Source organism: Oncorhynchus mykiss, chromosome 2, assembly GCF_013265735.2.
Source record: "Oncorhynchus mykiss isolate Arlee chromosome 2, USDA_OmykA_1.1, whole genome shotgun sequence".
Lineage (NCBI taxonomy): Eukaryota > Metazoa > Chordata > Actinopteri > Salmoniformes > Salmonidae > Oncorhynchus > Oncorhynchus mykiss.
Window position 1 is genome coordinate 15,690,492 of NC_048566.1, and position 21,548 is coordinate 15,712,039.

Below are 21,548 nucleotides of genomic sequence, written 5' to 3' on the forward strand. Positions count from 1 at the left end.
GGGTGGAGCCCTCAAACTCAGCCTTTTGCATCACACCACAGATACTGAGATACAGAAAGAGAAGAGGAAGGGGGGGGGGGGGTCCTTTCACTACATTGAGAAGTGAAAGGACTGTAACTTCAAGGTATTTCAGGGAAAACGTATCAAACGTTGCAGTTACAATTAGCCCAACAGTACAGAACTGAATAGTTTACACACCTGTCCAGCTCTGCAATGCGGTTCGTCATCTCGCCATCTTTCTTTAAAAGAGTGAAAATGCAGACAAGAACACATTTCCAGCCACTTAGCTGACCACTTTTTTGTCTGTGTGTTGCTTAGTAGTGACATGCTTACCTTGATTCTGTCTCTCGCCCTCTGCACAAGTTTGTTTTTGGAACGTCGTTCCTCACAACCAAACATCCTGTTGGCAGTTTATTTGAAATAAATAGTCACACGTATCTTCCTTTAACAAAGACTGCACAATAAACGAATAAATGGTTAAAAAAATGTCAGCGTCTCAATAGACAGAGTAGAGTCTGTCTACGTTGGCATGGTAACTGACCTATGTAGCCGGAAATATCCGTCCTTCGCTGCTAATTACAGTGAACGATACAGATCACATGACCAGCATGACGCGTGTTGCCCGTTGTCTTTCCTTGTGCAGGAAGTGGTAACATGGGGCGATGACAAACACATGAAAGTCCTTCTACCAGCCAAACCAGAGGCGATGCAAAATTGACAAAAGCTCCGTATTTATCCTCCTGTTGTTAGTTTGTTACAGTAGAAAGTTCTATGTTAGGTTTGATTCTGAATGTGTATTGCTATCATACAACAGCCACTAGTCAGTAAAGCTGAAGGGCTGGCTAGTAGTAACCGTAACGTTACAGTAACTTGTAGTTACATCAGAATAGGGCTTGGCAATCTTACCCCAACATTGTCATAATGATACGAACAGGAGTGCAGCAGATGTCCAGGGGACTGTGCCAAAATGTTGGGACGTGAAATCTCAAAGGGAAATTTCAACACCAACATCAGACAACAAATGACTCAAAGAGGGTCCAGCTTCCCTGGTCCTCTATCAACAGTGTCCGAACCATGGCGGTAGGTCCAGAAACACACACAGTCACACATATTTAGCTAGCTACAAACAGCCCTAACATTAGTGTAGCCTACTGTCAAGGGCAATGTGAGTGAGAACATGTGAGTCATGATTCATCTTACCTAAACATTTGTCATGGTTCCCTTTTCCCGAACGTTACTGCCGATAGAAACATTATTTTTTCCCACAATGTGCATTGTGAACTGTGCTGTAATGTTTTACGTTCTGGATGTTTCTGCCGTGTCATGCTGTTCTGTTGTCATACAGTGGGACCCCCTGTACTCAGTCAGATAATACTGTAATAAAGTATGGATGAGGGTGTAATAGTAGTGTTTGTCCACTAGGTGCTGCCCTGGCCTTTCTCTTTCCAGCCACGGGACTTCAGCCTGCCCAACTCGTCCTGGGGCTCCGACATGAGGCGTCTGTATGAGCACTATAACAGCCAGTGTGAGGTAGAGACAGATGATGGAGAGAAGAAGTGAGGGGTCTGGAGAAGACTGCCCAGCTATAACCGCTCCCTCAAGTATGCCACAGGTACAGTAAGGAAGGGTTTCTTCCACATATGGATGGTGTGTGTGTGTGTACGAAAATGCATGCACTCACTACTGTAAGTCACTCTGGACAAGATAAATTACTAAAATGTGGCGTAAAAAAATGTGTTTGTATAATCCTGTCTCTCTCATATCCTGGGCATAGTGTCTGAGTAAGATGTTGTGGGTATGTGTGTAACTCTGTGTGTCTCTCCTTCCAAGGTCTGGTGTATCTGAGTAAGATGTTGTCTATATGTGTGTCTCTCCTTCCAAGGTGGGGTGTATTTGAGTAAGATCATTCAGTCGAAGGCTCGTCTTCACGCGGAACATCAGGGAGCAAGGTGCAGCTTTCGAGTACGTCGTGTTTGTCAACAAGCAGGAGCAGAAGTGTGTGTGTGTGTTCCAGGCTGGCCACCTACTGGAGGGACCCCCGGGGTGAGCTGTTTGTGTGTGTGTGTGCCGATGGCATGCGTATACTGTAACAATGTTTGTCCTTGTGTGTGTATCTCTGTAAAAATTACACAATCAACTGCTAGCATTTAAACACCATAGTTAGTCAGAAGTGTAATGTTTATAAATGATGTGTGTGATTCCAGGCACGTCCATGGGGGGGCAATATCTACCATGATTGACACTGTAATGGGGACCCACGCCACCTACCTCTCTGGGCCTGTCATGACTGCCAACCTCAACATCAACTACCGCAGGTACACACACCTTCTCCCTCACTCTCTCCATCACTCACTCACAGCTTATTAAGCTCTAAAAACATGTTTTCATGGTATTGTGGTCATTATTGTAGGGTTCTAAGTGAGGTTCTAGATTTTTCCTGACCACATTTCCCGGTTATGACAAATACTGTATCCCGCCTCTACTCCCCAAAGCCCCATCCCATTGGGTAGTACAGTGCTGCTCACCTGCTCATTGGATAAGAAGGAGGGACGGAAAACCTTTGTTTCCTGTCAAGTGACCAACACGTACAGCTCCAAACTACACACAGAGGCCACAGGTACTGCCACCCACCCTCACGTGTTGGTTGTGTTTTAGACGTGTGTCATTGGACTTTCAGTCAGTCTGAAGTGTTCTCTCAGTCTTAGTATGTTTCTCTCTTTTCCCTCATCCTTCTCTCTCTCTCTCACTCTCCTTCTCCCTCTCTCTACTTCTCCTTCTCTCTCTCCTTCTCCTTCTCTCTCTCCTTCTCCCTCTCTCGCTCTCCTTCTCCCTCGCTCTCTCTCCTTCTCCTTCTCTCAGGGCTGTTTCTGTCAATCACAATGGGACACCTATTAGGAGGATGATGGATAGGCCAGCTCATCGACCAACCAGACGCTACAAACACAATATCAGAATCAGCACTGACTTCCTAGGGGGTGTGTTTGTATGCACACAAATGTTTGGGTGTATATCAGTACCTGAGCATGGGAGTGTGTATGTTTGAGTGTGTGTGTGTGTGGTTATGACTGTCAGATCCAGTAATCTTCTTAGCTCTAGCAGTTCGCCTGAGACACCTGATGCCTTGCGCTCCACTGACATAGCCTACAGATACTGTATTTTATAGACACAACCGGTTGTGGATATTGTACCTCTCTTTCTCCACTGTTACACACTCCTGTACAACCAGCTCCAGTCAGAGTGAAGGACATAACCTCTGGTATATTATATTTAGGTCGAGGCTGTAGATACAGCTTTTCTGAACCCTTCTTCCCAACAGCTAAAGGTCCCGACACTTCTGCATGTGCAGAATTCTCTACTTTACGCACCTCCCTTCACCTTTCACAGTCGATTGTGACTGATAATCTTCATGTGAAACGTCCATGCAGCATCTGCATACCTGTGTCTAGTTTCAGTCATAGCACATATTTTGCCTAGTGGCACGTGCTGTTGAGTTTTGGCCACATGAGAGAAAAATGTGCCCATTTGCACAATCATCCTAAAATCCCATAAGAAATTAGGTGGTGTTTTGTCTTGCAGTAATTTTATACTACACTATTATATTGGGTTCTGTTATGTAGAATACCATCATTGTGTGTGATCTGGCAGACATTGATTCAGCTTTGATCTAACTTCATCAAACGAGCACCATTCACCAGCGTAGCTTGTTCTCTAGTAGAACAGAGACTGTGTGTAAAGAGGCTTTTAGCCGTCGGAATGAGGGGTCTAGAAAAGTTGGATCCACAGCCACTCCGAAATATTTAATAGATAGTTTATTTTTTGTATTTTAAGTTTATTTTTTGTATTTTATTTGTATAATTATTTATAATTTATTGGGCCTTTTACAGTTTGAGATTTTAATCATTGCCCATATGTTATTTTGTGACCATTATGACCTCTTGAATAAAGCTTTACCTCTTGGGTACTGTAGACTGTTTTTCAATGGTATCTGGCTCAATGGGGGATAACTTTTCCATTCTCACTGGTCCATGTGTTATAAACAAACTTCAGACAGACTGATGTCATACAGACCCTTTTCTCTTCATCTGTCGCCTTCTCTCTACGAATCTACATCTCCCTCTCACCCCTTCTTCCTTCTTTCCCCTCTTCTTTCCTTCCTCTCTCTCTCTGTCGCTGTCTGTCTCCCTCTCACCCCTTCTTCCTTTCCCCCCTTCTTTCCTTCCTCTCTCTCTTTGTCGCTGTCTGTCTCCCTCTCACCCCTTCTTCCTTCTTTCCCCTCTTCTTTCCATCCTCTCTGTCACTGTCTGTCTCCCTCTCTCTTTCTCTTTATTTGTCAGTCTGTCTTGTCTCTGACCCCTCCCTCTTTGTGAATGATCCCCTTCCAGTAAGAAATGAATGACAGGCAGCATTACCGTAAAAACTGACACGTTGTCCACATCACAGAGTTCAGAGGATTCTGTCAGCATAAACCCAGCAGACCACATAGCCTTAACAAAATGCTACTTTATTAGACTCTTCAGGTATCATATGCACTCATAACACATAGTAGGCATGGTAACGAACTCATAATAGCAGGCATGGTAACTAACTGATAATACTAGGCATGGTAACTAACTGATAATACTAGGCATGGTAACTAACTGATAGTAGTAGGCATGGTAACTAACTGATAATACTAGGCATGGTAACTAACTGATAATACTAGGCATGGTAACTGACTGATACTACTAGGCATGGTAACTAACTGATACTAGTAAGCATTGTAATGAACTGATACTAGTAGGCATGGTAACTAACTGATAATACTAGGCATGATAACTAACGGATACTAGTAAGCATTGTAATGAACTGATACTAGTAGGCATGGTAACTAACTGACACTAGTATTATCAGTTAGTGGGAACTAACTGATAATACTAGGCATGGTAAATACTAGGCATGGTAACTAACTGATACTAGGCATGGTAAATTATCAGTTAGTGGTAACTAACTGATAATACTAGGCATGGTAACTAAATGATACTAGGCATGGTAAATACTAGGCATGGTAAATACTAGACATGGCAACTAACTGATACTAGTAGGCATGGTGACTAACTGATAATACTAGGCATGGTAACTAACTGATAATACTAGGCATGGTAACTAACTTATAACACTAGGCATGGTAACTAACTGATAATACTAGGCATGGTAACTAACTGATAATACTAGGCATGGTAATTAACTGATACTAGTAGGCATGGTAACTAACTGATAATACTAGGCATGGTAACTAACTGATACTAGTAGGCATGGTAACTAACTGATAATAGTAGGCATGGTAACTAACTGATAGTAGTAGGCATGGTAACTAACTGATAGTAGTAGGCATGGTAACTAACTGATAGTAGTAGGCATGGTAACTAACTGATAATACTAGGCATGGTAACTGACTGATAGTAGTAGGCATGGTAACTAACTGATAATACTAGGCATGGTAACTAACTGATACTAGTAGGCATGGTAACTAACTGATAATACTAGGCATGGTAACTAACTGATACTAGTAGGCATGGTAACTAACTGATACTAGTAGGCATGGTACTAACTGATACTAGTAGGCATGGTAACTAACTGATAATACTAGGCATGGTAACTAACTGATAATACTAGGCATGGTAACTAACTGATAATACTAGGCATGGTAATTAACTGATACTAGTAGGCATGGTAACTAACTGATAATACTAGGCATGGTAACTAACTGATACTAGTAGGCATGGTAACTAACTGATAATACTAGGCATGGTAACTAACTGATAGTAGTAGGCATGGTAACTAACTGATAGTAGTAGGCATGGTAATTAACTGATAGTAGTAGGCATGGTAACTAACTGATAGTAGTAGGCATGGTAATTAACTGATAGTAGTAGGCATGGTAACTAACTGATAGTAGTAGGCATGGTAACTAACTGATAATACTAGGCATGGTAACTAGCTGATAATACTAGGCATGGTAATTAACTGATAGTAGTAGGCATGGTAACTAACTGATAGTAGTAGGCATGGTAACTAACTGATAATACTAGGCATGGTAACTAACTGATACTAGTAGGCATGGTAACTAACTGATAATACTAGGCATGGTAACTAACTGATACTAGTAGGCATGGTAACTAACTGATACTAGTAGGCATGGTAACTAACTGATACTAGGCATGGTAACTAACTGATACTAGTAGGCATGGTAACTAACTGATACTAGTAGGCATGGTAACTAACTGATACTAGGCATGGTAACTAACTGATACTAGTAGGCATGGTAACTAACTGATACTAGTAGGCATGGTAACTAACTGATAATACAATTTGATTTGATAATACTAGGCATGGTAACTAACTGATAGTAGTAGGCATGGTAACTAACTGATAATACTAGGCATGGTAACTAACTGATACTAGTAGGCATGGTAACTAACACTATACTAGTAGGCATGATAACTAATTGATAATACTAGGCATGGTAACTAATTGATAATACTAGGCATGGTAACTAACTTATAGTAGTAGGCATGGTAACTAACTGATAATACTATGCATGGTAACTAACTGATACTAGTAGGCATGATAACTAACTGATAATACTAGGCATGGTAACTAACTGATACTAGTAGGCATGGTAACTAACTGATACTAGGCATGGTAACTAACTGATACTAGTAGGCATGGTAACTAACTGATACTAGTAGGCATGGTAACTAACTATTAATAAAATTTGATTTGATAATACTAGGCATGGTAACTAACTGATAGTAGTAGGCATGGTACCTAACTGATAATACTAGGCATGGTAACTAACTGATACTAGTAGGCATGGTAACTAACTGATAATACTAGGCATGGTAACTAACTGATAGTAGTAGGCATGGTAACTAACTGATAATACTAGGCATGGTAACTAACACTATACTAGTAGGCATGGTAACTAACTGATAGTAGTAGGCATGGTAACTAATTGATAATACTAGGCATGGTAATTAACTGATAGTAGTAGGCATGGTAACTAACTGATAATACTAGGCATGGTAACTAACTGATACTAGTAGGCATGGTAACTAACTTATAATACTAGGCATGGTAACTAACTGATAGTAGTAGGCATGGTAACTAACTGATAATACTAGGCATGGTAACTAATTGATAATACTAGGCATGGTAACTAACTGATACTAGTAGGCATGGTAACTAACTTACAATACTAGGCATGGTAACTAACTGATAGTAGTAGGCATGGTAACTAACTGATAATACTAGGCATGGTAACTAATTGATAATACTAGGCATGGTAACTAACTGATACTAGCAGGCATGGTAACTAACTGATAATACTAGGCATGGTAACTAACTGATACTAGCAGGCATGGTAACTAACTGATAATACTAGGCATGGTAACTAACTGATACTAGCAGGCATGGTAACTAACTGATAATACTAGGCATGGTAACTAACTGATACTAGTAGGCATGGTAACTAACTGATACTAGCAGGCATGGTAACTAACTGATACTAGTAGGCATGGTAACTAACTGATACTAGCAGGCATGGTAACTAACTGATACTAGTAGGCATGGTAACTAACTGATACTAGTAGGCATGGTAACTAACTGATACTAGCAGGCATGGTAACTAACTGATAATACTAGGCATGGTAACTAACTGATAATACTAGGCATGGTAACTAACTGATAATACTAGGCATGGTAACTAACTGATACTAGCAGGCATGGTAACTAACTGATAATACTAGGCATGGTAACTAACTGATACTAGTAGGCATGGTAACTAACTTATAGTAGTAGGCATGGTAACTAACTGATAATACTATGCATGGTAACTAACTGATACTAGTAGGCATGATAACTAACTGATAATACTAGGCATGGTAACTAACTGATACTAGTAGGCATGGTAACTAACTGATACTAGGCATGGTAACTAACTGATACTAGTAGGCATGGTAACTAACTGATACTAGTAGGCATGGTAACTAACTATTAATAAAATTTGATTTGATAATACTAGGCATGGTAACTAACTGATAGTAGTAGGCATGGTACCTAACTGATAATACTAGGCATGGTAACTAACTGATACTAGTAGGCATGGTAACTAACTGATAATACTAGGCATGGTAACTAACTGATAGTAGTAGGCATGGTAACTAACTGATAATACTAGGCATGGTAACTAACACTATACTAGTAGGCATGGTAACTAACTGATAGTAGTAGGCATGGTAACTAATTGATAATACTAGGCATGGTAATTAACTGATAGTAGTAGGCATGGTAACTAACTGATAATACTAGGCATGGTAACTAACTGATACTAGTAGGCATGGTAACTAACTTATAATACTAGGCATGGTAACTAACTGATAGTAGTAGGCATGGTAACTAACTGATAATACTAGGCATGGTAACTAATTGATAATACTAGGCATGGTAACTAACTGATACTAGTAGGCATGGTAACTAACTTACAATACTAGGCATGGTAACTAACTGATAGTAGTAGGCATGGTAACTAACTGATAATACTAGGCATGGTAACTAATTGATAATACTAGGCATGGTAACTAACTGATACTAGCAGGCATGGTAACTAACTGATAATACTAGGCATGGTAACTAACTGATACTAGCAGGCATGGTAACTAACTGATAATACTAGGCATGGTAACTAACTGATACTAGCAGGCATGGTAACTAACTGATAATACTAGGCATGGTAACTAACTGATACTAGTAGGCATGGTAACTAACTGATACTAGCAGGCATGGTAACTAACTGATACTAGTAGGCATGGTAACTAACTGATACTAGCAGGCATGGTAACTAACTGATACTAGTAGGCATGGTAACTAACTGATACTAGTAGGCATGGTAACTAACTGATACTAGCAGGCATGGTAACTAACTGATAATACTAGGCATGGTAACTAACTGATAATACTAGGCATGGTAACTAATTGATAATACTAGGCATGGTAACTAACTGATACTAGCAGGCATGGTAACTAACTGATAATACTAGAAATGAAAGCTAACTGAAAATAATATGTCTGGTAACTAACTGATACTAGTGGCCCATTTCTCTGGAGTTTCTGATATAATTAGTGTTTCATAGGAACCCTTCAGTGTCCCTCCTCATGAAATACATGCACACAGTGTACTGGTTTGGTTTTGGAGTATTTTGCTGTGTGTGTGTGTGTGGTTAGGTGTGAACTCCCCCATCCCCCCTCCCTTAGGCCCCTCGAGTTTCTCTCCTCATATTGGAGATGGCTGCAGAGCAGGTGTGTGTGCGTGAGTTTAGGACACAGCCAGAGCTGCGGTAGGGAGAGTCTGAGACTCAGGTGTGGTCAGATGGGCTGTGAGGAGCGAGGGTGCAGTGGAACTGAGGTGGACAACTTTCCAGTCATTTCATTTTGTTAAAACCACAAAAACACACATTCATTGTATGTCCAGAGAGTAGTAAAGCTTTCTTTCACTGTGAGAGATTCGATTTTTGTCATATTTTATCTCATATTTGATTGCCATAACCTGTGGCCCTGGCATATTGTCAGTTATGTATTGATCTGATTTATCTCTTTACAGATTGATGGCCTTGCTCACACAAATGCCATATCATATAGACTAAATAATAAGCAGATCACCTCACTGAGACAGTTAAACCTATATCGCTGGTCCAGCCGAAGGAAACCGACAGTTGCTGAACCGCGCGGCAGTAATTAAAAAAGGATAGCACTGACGCACCTTTCTTGCGCAATCAAAAGTGCAACAGTCGCTCTACCGCAGAGCTTCAAACGCAGAGTTCGAGATTTTCACCGTCCTCTTCTTGAGACCACACCAAAATTAACGGGAACACTGTTCATCCCGGGTGAAACCTGAGTAGCCTGAACTGAACTGAAAATGAAGTTGGCTGATGTTATCTCGAGACCTGAAGACAAGGCGGAATAGGAAGAGTGACAACAGAGAATGACAAAATGACAAAGACGTTCTCAGAGTAAATGAGTTGAGTAACTATAACAGAGATGATAGTGCATGTTGTACAGCGCATGCGCAGGTCACCACTTGCTTTTGTTTAGGACGGTTGGTTACAATTTGCTCCCAACTATTGTAGCTATTTATAGCCCACAAAACAAATAATTAAATTGCTTAAATCTGATATGACCTAAGTTAGAACCATCAACAACAAACAGGTTAAGTAACTGTAGTGGTTAAATACAGTAATTTGTTTACACACGGATAATTCAGTGCGTTGTAAATTATGTAACGGGTAAACCAACCTTGGTAACCCTTTACAATTCACACTGCTGGAGACTACATGCGCTTCTATTAATGACCGTAATTAAAACCGAAGAGGAAAGCAATCAAATAAAACACAACGTTTGATAATTAGTCTATAATGACACATTTTCTTATATTTCCATAGGCTGTATCATATATCAAGCTACTGAAAAAAAACTCCAGACAAACATATAGGCCTAGCCTATAGGCCTAAACGTTTTGGGTTTTGCTTGCCTGCCCTCATATTTATTTAGGCAAATGCGTTGGTTGGGCTATGTTTAAACCGGGAACTACAGAATAAAGACGGACCCGCTGCAACAAACAAACGGCCGTGAGTTATTACATAAGTCCTGGTGACATAACCTCTGAGCGGAGCTCGGGACGACAGCCAGGGCGCAAAGAGCAAGCGGGTTGAAACCGGAGTAGCCTGAACTGCTTGTACAAGGAAGTTCGTTGCAAAAATGAAGTTGGCTGATATTATCCTCACGTGAAGACAATACGGAATATGGAGAGAGAGTGACAACAGAAAATGACAAAGACGTTGTCAGAGTAAATGAGCGTACTGACTCTTAACAGAGATGGTAGTGCATGTTTTAAAGCGCATGCGCCGTCCCTGCCTCTAGAGCAGCAGGTAGTTCTATATATTTAGAATTAAAGATCCAAAGTTTTTGAAGTTATTTATGGTGCATTGCATACTAAGTGCACAGCAAAACGCGCGGTAGAATATACAATATAAAGGGGTGTGTAGACACGCTTGTCCCAGGAGTGTGAAGTGGCGTAGTGTGTGTCAGAGCCAGGTGCAAGCACACGCAGTTTGTTTTGACGGGGGGAGTTATGGAATATGAGGAGCCCGAATCACCCGAACACATCACTACAGAAGAGCCAATCAAAAGAGGTGAGATATATTATCTTGATTACTGATAGGCTAGGCCTAGTGTATTCATGTGTAGGGTTCTATTCAGTCATTTACATTTCACAATGTAAATTATTTGCAGATGCAACTATTAGTGTTTTAGCTATACATTGTGGATTGGGTAAAATGAAAAGGTCACAGATTTGCATGATAAATTAATGCAGATTTAAAGGTGAATGTATGTGTATGTGTGCACATTGCAATATACTCTGTGTGTGTGTGTGTGTGCTTGTGTGCACATGTATGCACACACAAAGACACACGTGTTTGCCAGTCTATAGCATTGACTATTGTGTAGTGGGAGCACACATAGGGATTACAGAAGTGATGTATGAGTGTTGGTATTCAGTCCCTGTCCCCTTCTCCCTCTCCTCCCCCAACACCCTGTTCCCTTCTCTCTCTCCTCCCCCATCACCCTGTCCCCTTCTCCCTCTCCTCCCCCATCACCCTGTCCCCTTATCCTTCTCCCTCTCCTCCCCCATCACCCTGTCCCCTTCTCTCTCTCCTCCCCCATCACCCTGTCCCCTTATCCTTCTCCCTCTCCTCCCCCATCACCCTGTCCCCTTCTCTCTCTCCTCCCCCATCACCCTGTCCCCTTCTCCTTCTCCCTCTCCTCCCCATCACCCTGTCCCCTTCTCCCTCTCCTCCCCCATCACCCTATCCCCTTCTCCCTCTCCTCCCCCATCACCCTGTCCCCTTCTCCCTCTCCTCCCCCATCACCCTGTCCCCTTCTCCCTCTCCTCCCCCATCACCCTGTCCCCTTCTCCTCCCCCATCACCCCGTCCCCTTCTCCCTCTCCTCCCCCATCACCCTGTCCCCTCCTTTAAGAGAGCCTCATTCTAATGCTTATCTCTCCCCTCTCTCCATCTTTAGCTCCTTCTCTCTTTTTATCTCTTATCTATCCCCGTCACTATGTCTCTCTCTTACACATTAGTTGTCTCGTTCTCTCTCTCTTACCCCCTCACGCTGTCTTTGTCAGATCACCAAGGCTCCCTCCCTCCAAGTTCTTTCTCTGCCTTCCCCCTCACATCCTGCCTCATTCACTCTCCCTCCTCCCATCTTCCCTATCCCTCGCTCTTTTTCTTCTTACCCCATTCACTCTCCTCCCCTTCCTCCCTACCTCCTCCCCCTCCCTCCCCCTCTCTCATTAACTCACCTCTCTTCTGCTGTCCAGCTGATGGTGCAACTCTCCTTGAGGGTAAACATGGCAGTAATCCTCTATAAAACCAGGGATTAGCTCTTAGCTGTGTGGGCCTGTTTTGGGCCTGCTGCATTTCCCAGCACTACACAGTCTAAAATCAAACCATGGCTTTCAACTTAGATTCCTTCAGTCTCTATCACACGTACTCCATACGTCATTCATTAAATGACGTCATCCAACAAGCCTAAACCACAGGTGTCAAACTCATTCTATGGTGGGCTGAGTGTCTGTGGGTTTTAACTTCTCCCTTGTACTTGATTAAACAATGAAGGTCACTGATTAGTTAGAAGCTCCCCTCACCTGGTTGTCTACTCTAGGTCTTAATTGGAAACAAATTGAAATTCAATATCAAGAACCAGCAGACACTGGGCTCTCCATGGAGTGAGATGGACACTATAGGCTACAGACTCAGATTGATATTTTCATCTTTATTCCCTAAATTTAACCAGGTCTGGCTGAGAGGTTGCACTGATACAAATATCCTGCAATGATGCCGCAGTTGTCCTCTAGATACTTATCTGGCTTTAGGACACATTAAAACCCTTTCTCACGGTGCCGTGACACTGCATATTACTCTCTCCGTTACTCATTGACATTGACAGGACATCGAGATAGCTATACAGTTATGCACCAGAGAGCTACTCTCTTCTATACTGTGTACATACAAACACGCACACACAAACACACACACACTCACACACACGTAAATGCACCAGCAGTCGCTCCCTTATTACATCACATTGTGTGTGGAGTGTGTGTGTGGAGTGTGTGTGTGGAGTGTGTGTGTGGAGTGTGTGTGTAACATGCAGCGGTTATCTCTGTGTGTGTTCTTCTGTCACTCTCCAGCCTGCAGCTGCTATATCTCCATACAGAGCAGGATAGAGAGACGGGGAGAAGAGAAACCCTTGGAAACTGCTTTTGATTAAATAGCGCCGCCTAAATCTTAGCAAGACTTCCATTGTCGGGCCTCCCGGGTGGCGCAGTGGTTAAGGGCGCTGTACTGCAGCGCCAGCTGTGCCATCAGAGTCCCTGGGTTGGCGCCCACGCTCTGTCGTAACCGGCCGCAACCGGGAGGTCCGTGGGGCGACGCACAATTGGCCTAGCGTCGTCCGGGGTAGGGAGGGCTTGGTCGGTAGGGATGTCCTTGTCTCATCGCGCACCAGCGACTCCTGTGGCGGGCCGGGCGCAGGGCGCGCTAACCAAGGTTGCCAGGTGCACGGTGTACCCTCCGACACATTGGTGCGGCTGGCTTCCAGGTTGGATGCGCGCTGTGTTAAGAAGCAGTGTGGCTTCGTTGTGTATCGGAGGACGCATGACTTTCAACCTTGGTCTCTCCCGAGCCTGTACAGGAGTTGTAGCGATGAGACAAGATAGTAGCTACTAACAATTGGGTACCACGATATTGGGGAGAAAAAGGGGTAAAATTCAACAAAAAAACAAAAACAAAGACTTCCATTGTCAGATAAAGCATTGATTGGAACAGACAGAATGCTGCTGTTTGATTTGATTGAGAGAGCAAGGGAGATAGACAGATAAGGAGAGAAAGAGAGTGATAGAGAGAGATAAGATGGGGTGGGTTGGTATTGATGCTGACAGACCAGTCTTTTTGAAAAGTAGAGCACATTGAGGAGTTAGAAGAAGATAGCGGTTTCCATTGCCTTCATGTTGGTCTTGTGTAACATGGCCTCTTAGTCCCCACACTGTGGTTTGGGCTGATACTCAGTGACATGGGTCAGGTGTCACTGCAGCTCTCACTGGAATCAGATCATTAGCACTTAGGTTTAGGATTTAGTTTAGTTTGGAATCACATGGGTCAGGTGTCACTGCAGCTCTCACTGGAATCAGATCATTAGCACTTAGGTTTAGGATTTAGTTTAGTTTGGAATCACATGGGTCAGGTGTCACTGCAGCTCTCACTGGAATCAGATCATTAGCACTTAGGTTTAGGGTTTAGTTTGGAATCACATGGGTCAGGTGTCACTGCAGCTCTCACTGGAATCAGATCATTAGCACTTAGGTTTAGGGTTTAGTTTGGAATCACATGGGTCAGGTGTCACTGCAGCTCTCACTGGAATCAGATCATTAGCACTTAGGTTTAGGGTTTAGTTTGGAATCACATGGGTCAGGTGTCACTGCAGCTCTCACTGGAATCAGATCAGTAACACTTAGGTTTAGGATTTAGTTTAGTTTGGAATCACATGGGTCAGGTGTCACTGCAGCTCTCACTGGAATCAGATCATTAGCACTTAGGTTTAGGGTTTAGTTTGGAATCACATGGGTCAGGTGTCACTGCAGCTCTCACTGGAATCAGATCAGTAACACTTAGGTTTAGGATTTAGTTTAGTTTGGAATCACATGGGTCAGGTGTCACTGCAGCTCTCACTGGAATCAGATCAGTAACACTTAGGTTTAGGATTTAGTTTAGTTTGGAATCACATGGGTCAGGTGTCACTGCAGCTCTCACTGGAATCAGATCAGTAACACTTAGGTTTAGGATTTAGTTTAGTTTGGAATCACATGGGTCAGGTGTCACTGCAGCTCTCACTGGAATCAGATCAGTAACACTTAGGTTTAGGATTTAGTTTAGTTTGGAATCACATGGGTCAGGTGTCACTGCAGCTCTCACTGGAATCAGATCAGTAACACTTAGGTTTAGGATTTAGTTTAGTTTGGAATCACATGAAATTGACTCATGATCCGACAGCATGGCTGACGTTCTTAGTCCACTGAAGGTTGAAAAGCGACTAAAATCCTTACTTTTTGTGTACAATCGCAAACGGCAGTGTGTGTGTGTGTGTGTGTGTGTGTGTCTATGCGTTTTCTGAGTCTAGGTGTGCATGTTTTCTGTGTGTGTGTCAAGTGCTCTGCTCTCACCAGACCTCTGTGTTCTGCTTGTGAAGCAAACGTGATTTGATGAGGAGGGGAAACAGAGGGAAGCACACAGCCACAGCAGACCTTCTCTACCCCAGACACAAAGACCCAGGCTACCTCTGCCTCTGTCTGCCTCCACCCAGTGATGCTTATCTCCCCTGCCCTCTCTCAACACACACGCACACACACTAAAAATACACACCTCAGCTTGGAAACAACCCACACACACACATACACACACCCAGTCTAATATGAACTTTCTCACAATTGTGGTCAGAAAGCTAGACTCCCACCTTCCTCCACTATAACTGTGTCTGTCTCTTACTCACCAAGGTGTGTGTGTATAAATGTGTGTGTGTGAGTGTGTCTGCATGTGCCTGAGAGAAAGTTCAAACTTCATCCACACTCTGCTTGTGTCAGCTCCTACTCTCCCAACTGTCTCTTTCTCAAGGCTCTTCCACACCAATTAATTTCATACAACATACACTATAAACACATCAGGCCCTGTGTGCAGAGGCCCAGCATCATCCTGGCATAGACTCAGTCCTCTGTTGTGTCAGAGAGACATAGACTCAGTCCTCTGTTGTGTCAGAGAGACATAGACTCAGTCCATCTCTTTTGTGTCAGAGAGACATAGACTCAGTCCTCCCCTGTTGTGTCATAGAGACATAGATTCAGTCCTCCTCTGTTGTGTCAGAGAGACATAGACTCAGTCCTACGTTGTGTCAGAGAGACATAGACTCAGTCCTCATCTGTTGTGTCATAGAGACATAGATTCAGTCCTCCTCTGTTGTGTCAGAGAGACATAGACTCAGTCCTCCGTTGTGTCAGAGAGACATAGATTCAGGCCTCCTCTGTTGTGTCAGAGAGACATAGACTCAGTCCATAGACTCAGTCCTCCTCAGTTGTGTCAGAGAGACATAGACTCAGTCCTCCTCTGTTGTGTCAGAGAGACATAGACTCAGTTGTGTCAGAGAGACATAGACTCAGTCCTCCTCAGTTGTGTCAGAGAGACATAGACTCAGTCCATAGACTCAGTCCTCCTCAGTTGTGTCAGAGAGACATAGACTCAGTCCTCTTCTGTTGTGTCAGAGAGACATTGACTCAGTCGATAGACTCAGTCCTCCTCTGTTGTGTCAGAGAGACATAGACTCAGTCCTCCTCTGTTATTTTTTATTTTATTTTATTTTTTATTTAACTAGGCACGTCAGTTAAGAACAAACTATTATTTACAATGACGGCCTGCACCAGCCAAGACCGGACAACATTGGGCCAATTGTGCGCCGCCCTATGGGACTTCCTATCACGGCCGGTTGTGATACTGCCTGGAATCGAACCAGGGTGTCTGTAGTGACGCCTCAAGCACTGAGATGCAGTGCCTTAGACGGCTGCGCCTCTCGGGAGCCCTATTGTTATTGCCAGAGAAACATAGACTCAGTCCTCCTCTGTCAGAGAGACTGAGATGAGCCCAGTTGGGATGATGAGGGACATGGGGCTGAAGCTACAGTAGAGCATTGAACTAAGATGTGAGAGAGGAAGTGTTTCTTGTGTTCAAGCAGAATTTAACTTGTCTTCTCTTTACTACAGGAGACACTGTGTCCAAGAAGACTCATTTGAGTAAGTGTTTGTGTTTGTGTTTGTGTTTGTGTGTGTGTGTGTGTTTGGTTATGTCTCAATATGCCTGTCTGTTCATGCCCATGTGTTATGTGTGTGCTAGTTATATGAGCATGCAGTGTGGTTATGCCAGGATCGCTAGTATTTGCACACATTTGCACCTGTGCTGAAACACACACACACACACACACACACACACACACACACACACACACACACACACACACACACACACACACACACACACACACACACACACACACACACACACACACACACACACACAGGTTTCTCTGTGGTGCCAACATCAACATTATAGCTCTGTTATGCACCTGTGGTACTTTGTGTAGACATTATTCTCCTGTTTGCTGGATTTAGGTTTGGAGATAAACTCTATATTGGTATTCTGGCATCTGGATGCAGATGGTATCAGATAGCATCTCCTTCACATGTGGTGGTGTTTCTGGGCTGTTTCTGCTCCTGACTACAACACACCTGTTAGTTTTGAGTGTAGCGAGAACATTGAAAAATGTCTGGTTGGTTTTCATGATTCTAGTTTTCACTTTGAATAATAATCAGACGGATGATGGAATGTGTATCATCAGAAAGCTCTCTCTTTATTGGCTGTTTCAGATGTCAGTCCATACTCAATTGGCTAGTTAAGCTGTCACTCTGTGCTGTGGCTACAGTCCAATCCTCTTGACGTGTTAGAGAAGTACAGTATATGTCCTTTCTTGCCAATAAAACTTTTTTGTGTTTCAATGTATATTTGAGGGAGATAGACTGGTGGGTCCAGAGAGTGGTTAAGGCTTTGAGGGTGACTAGGTGAGGGGGTTACGCACAACAAAGAATGGGAAAGAAGTACCGTATGAAAAGAGAGAGAGCGAAAGGGGAAAGGCCCTCTGTCTTTCACACGCACTGTGTGACTGACAGAGCGCTTGAGCAGTGACTAGCGGTGACTCTGAGGCCTAACCATGCTGTAGGCGCACTAAGATAGTCACTCAGCAAGAGAAAGGACAGACAGAGAGAGAAGAGAGAGAGAGAGAGACTAGCGGAGACTCTGAGGCCTAACCATGCTGTAGGCGCACTAAGATAGTCACTCAGCAAGAGAAAGGACAGACAGAGATAGGAGAGAGGAAAGAGAGAGAGAGAGACTAGCAGAGACTGAGGCCTAACCATGCTGTAGGCGCACTAAGATAGTCACTCAGCAAGAGAAAGGACAGACAGAGAGAGAAGAGAGAGAGAGAGAGACTAGCGGAGACTCTGAGCCTAACCATGCTGTAGGCGCACTAAGATAGTCACTCAGCAAGAGAAAGGACAGACAGAGAGAGGAGAGGAGAGGAGAGGAGAGGAGAGGAGAGGAGAGGAGAGGAGAGAGAGAGAGAGAGAGAGAGAGAGAGAGAGAGAGAGAGAGAGAGAGAGAGAGAGAGAGAGAGAGAGAGAGAGAGAGAGAGAGAGAGAGAGAGAGAGAGAGAGAGAGAGAGAGAGAGAGAGAGAGAGAGAGAGAGAGAGAGAGAGAGAGAGAGAGAGCGAGATCAAGATAGTGACAGTGACAATTTCACAGTGATTGTGAATTGAGGGTGAGGGTGACAACAAGAAAGAGAGAGAGAAATAGAGTTTGTGAAAGAGGGACAAGAAGACTGAGAAGTGGAGTGAAGATGATGCGAGGTAGGAGTGATGGCCTTGATTTAATGTGTGTTACTCGGTACAGTACCGTTTCTCTGTGTGTGAGAGAGAGAGAGTGTATACTGTACTGTAGCCTACATTTGAAGTATGTTTGTTTGGCTTTTTTCCGTCCCCCATTCTCCTTCCGTATTCCTCCAACTCTTCAAGTACAGCAACGTATCCGCTCATAGTCATATTCATTTCTAAACTCAAAACATGATCATGTAAATACATTTTCCAGAATGATTATTGTGCACTGTGTTTCAGCCTGTTGGCATGTCCAACATCCTCACCAGACCCTGGTCCTGTTTCTTTCCAAAACCTCCAACAACTTGACTCTGTAGCTGCTCTTCAAGTTTACATTTGACATTTGAGTCATTTAGCAGACGCTCTTATCCAGAGCCACTTACAGGAGCAATCAGGGTTGAGTGTCTTGCTCAAGGGACAGATTTTTCAGGGGGTTCAGGGGTTTGGGGATTTGAACAAGCTAGGCTACCTGCCCCCCCAAGTGTCTGCTTATTTTTGTTCTAGTTCTTCTAGAAGCATAATGGAGTCCGAATAGAACCGTTTCGTCTGATTCTACAGGGCTGTAGAAGTGATATAATGTAACCATTTACTTTGATAATAATGTATATATTTCAAAACATCTTGCACAGCATTATCACTTATTGTAAAAATACACAAGTGATGTAGTTATAAAAATGTCAAGGTGGAAGTTGGGCCTAATCAGTCTTCAAAATATTTGATAGTTTTTGTCTAAATATGTAAATGGTTAACTATGACTACTTGTTTAGGTTGTTTTGAAACCAAATGAGGGATCTTTGAAGCGTCTAATTGGTTAGTAAGTCGGCGCTAGGACATTTATGTGTCATTACTGTGGTCATGGATACTGTCCTGATATGACTAAGTATTTTACCTGCTTATGTTTCAAAGACTTAAATTACAGCCACACATTACCATGTTCTCTCACTACCACTCACACAGTCTGTGATGTGACACACGAGAACTACCACTCACACAGTCTGTAATGTGACACACGAGAACTACCACTCACACGGTCTGTAATGTAACACACGAGAACTACCACTCACACAGTCTGTGATGTGACACACGAGAACTACCACTCACACAGTCTGTAATGTAACACACGAGAACTACCACTCACACAGTCTGTGATGTGACACACGAGAACTACCACTCACACAGTCTGTGATGTGACACACGAGAACTACCACTCACACAGTCTGTAATGTGACACAAGAGAACTACCACTCACACAGTCTGTGATGTGACACAAGAGAACTACCACTCATACAGTCTGTAATGTGACACAAGAGAGAGGAACAGGGACTGTGTAGGAAGACGGGGAGAGAGGGATAGTGAGTTTGGCATGAGACCGTACTGTGTTGTGAGATGGTCCTCTTAGAGCATCCTCTGCACCAGTTTCTATTTATGCATCCATATGGCGCTATAGGGACTGTGTAGGCACACACACACACACACACACACACACACACACACACACACACACACACACACACACACACACACACACACACACACACCGTAGCACAGCTGCCCCTCTGTGGTTGGTGCCTCAGTGTGTGTGTGTGGTAGTGTGATATACACTGAGTGTACAAAACATTACCAGGTGAAATCTACCAACCCTTATGTCACTTGTCAAATCCACTTCTATCAGTGTAGATTGATGGGAGGAGACAGGTTAAAGAAGGAGTTTTAAGCCCTAAGACATGGATTGTGTATGTGTGTCATTCAGAGGGCGAATGGGCAAGTTAAAATATTGAATTGCCTTTGAACGGAGTATGGTAATAGGTGCCTGGCGCACCGGTTTGTGTCAAGAACTGCATCACAGTTTCCCGTGTGTATCAAGAATGATCCACCACCCAAAGGACATCCAGACAACTTGGCACAACTTTGGGTAGAATTGGAGTCAATATGGGCCAGCATCCCTGTGGAATGCATTCGACACCTTGTAGAGTCCAGGCCCTGACAAATTGAGGCTGTTCTGAGGGCAAAAGGGGGTGCAACTCAATATTAGGAAGGTGTTCTGAATGTTTGTACACTCAGTATATATCTCCTGTGTGTTTGTCACTGAATATAACATGATGCAGATGTCATTTCTAATATTACACACACTGGGTTCTAATTTTAATGTCAAGGAAGGAGAGTTTTCACCTTCGCTCCTAAACCCTGTTAGAATAATTAACACAACTGTAGACTGTTTTACAATGATGACATTACTTAAATACAACAGTGAACATTTCTGCATTTCTAATCTTTCATTTTTCTCTGAGAGTGGCCCACCACCATAGCCATATAGGCTTGGTTCAGGCGGCGTTCTCCATTCACAAACAGAGTCTGCTGATGCTTCTGGGGGATTCCTGTTCAGATTGATGTTCTCTTACTTCAAAAGACTTTCCTTACGCTTTTGGGCGTTCAGACAGCTGCACACACATACACACTTCCAAAGAACCTCACTTTACTTCAAAGAGTTGATACCAAAATCTGAAGTAACACATTCACCCCCAAACATGACAAATGAAAGAGAGCAGTCACACAGTCACACGGTCACACACCCATCAACATTACTTGGTTTACCTCACAACTCATTATTGTTCCCCTTGGACTCTGGGGTTCAAAACAGCCTTTCTAAAATGATTATGTTGAAATACGGAAGCTGCCTTTGTTATTGATTGTGAAGATTTCAGTTATTTTTTTTACTTACGAGAGCTACAGTTCTTCTGACCAGACAGCATGGTATTACTCACAAATGACACTTTCCAAAATAACTATTCAGATGCTCCAATCAAAACAAATTCAGTGTGATGCGTATAATTTATTTTAAGATATAGTCTTCAAGCTTGTCACGTAGAGAATTCTCATGGCAATACTGTAAAAAAAACAGTGTTATTTATCTAGGATTACCTTGCATA

The 21,548-nt window shown here is 43.1% G+C and overlaps 1 protein-coding gene and 1 pseudogene across 1 annotated transcript in view; both read left to right on the forward strand.

Moving 5' to 3' along the window:
• The first annotated feature begins 640 nt into the window (after positions 1-640).
• Positions 641-3,952, forward strand: LOC110534191 (annotated as a pseudogene).
• A 6,742-nt stretch (positions 3,953-10,694) lies between these two features.
• Positions 10,695-21,548, forward strand: part of LOC110535950 (nuclear receptor ROR-gamma-like) — a 28,378-nt gene continuing 17,524 nt past the window's right edge. The window contains exons 1-2 of the mRNA XM_036939143.1: positions 10,695-11,225; positions 16,903-16,932. Coding sequence (XP_036795038.1) covers positions 11,165-11,225; positions 16,903-16,932 — 91 coding nt within the window. The 5' untranslated portion in view covers positions 10,695-11,164. The remainder of the gene's footprint in view (positions 11,226-16,902; positions 16,933-21,548) is intronic.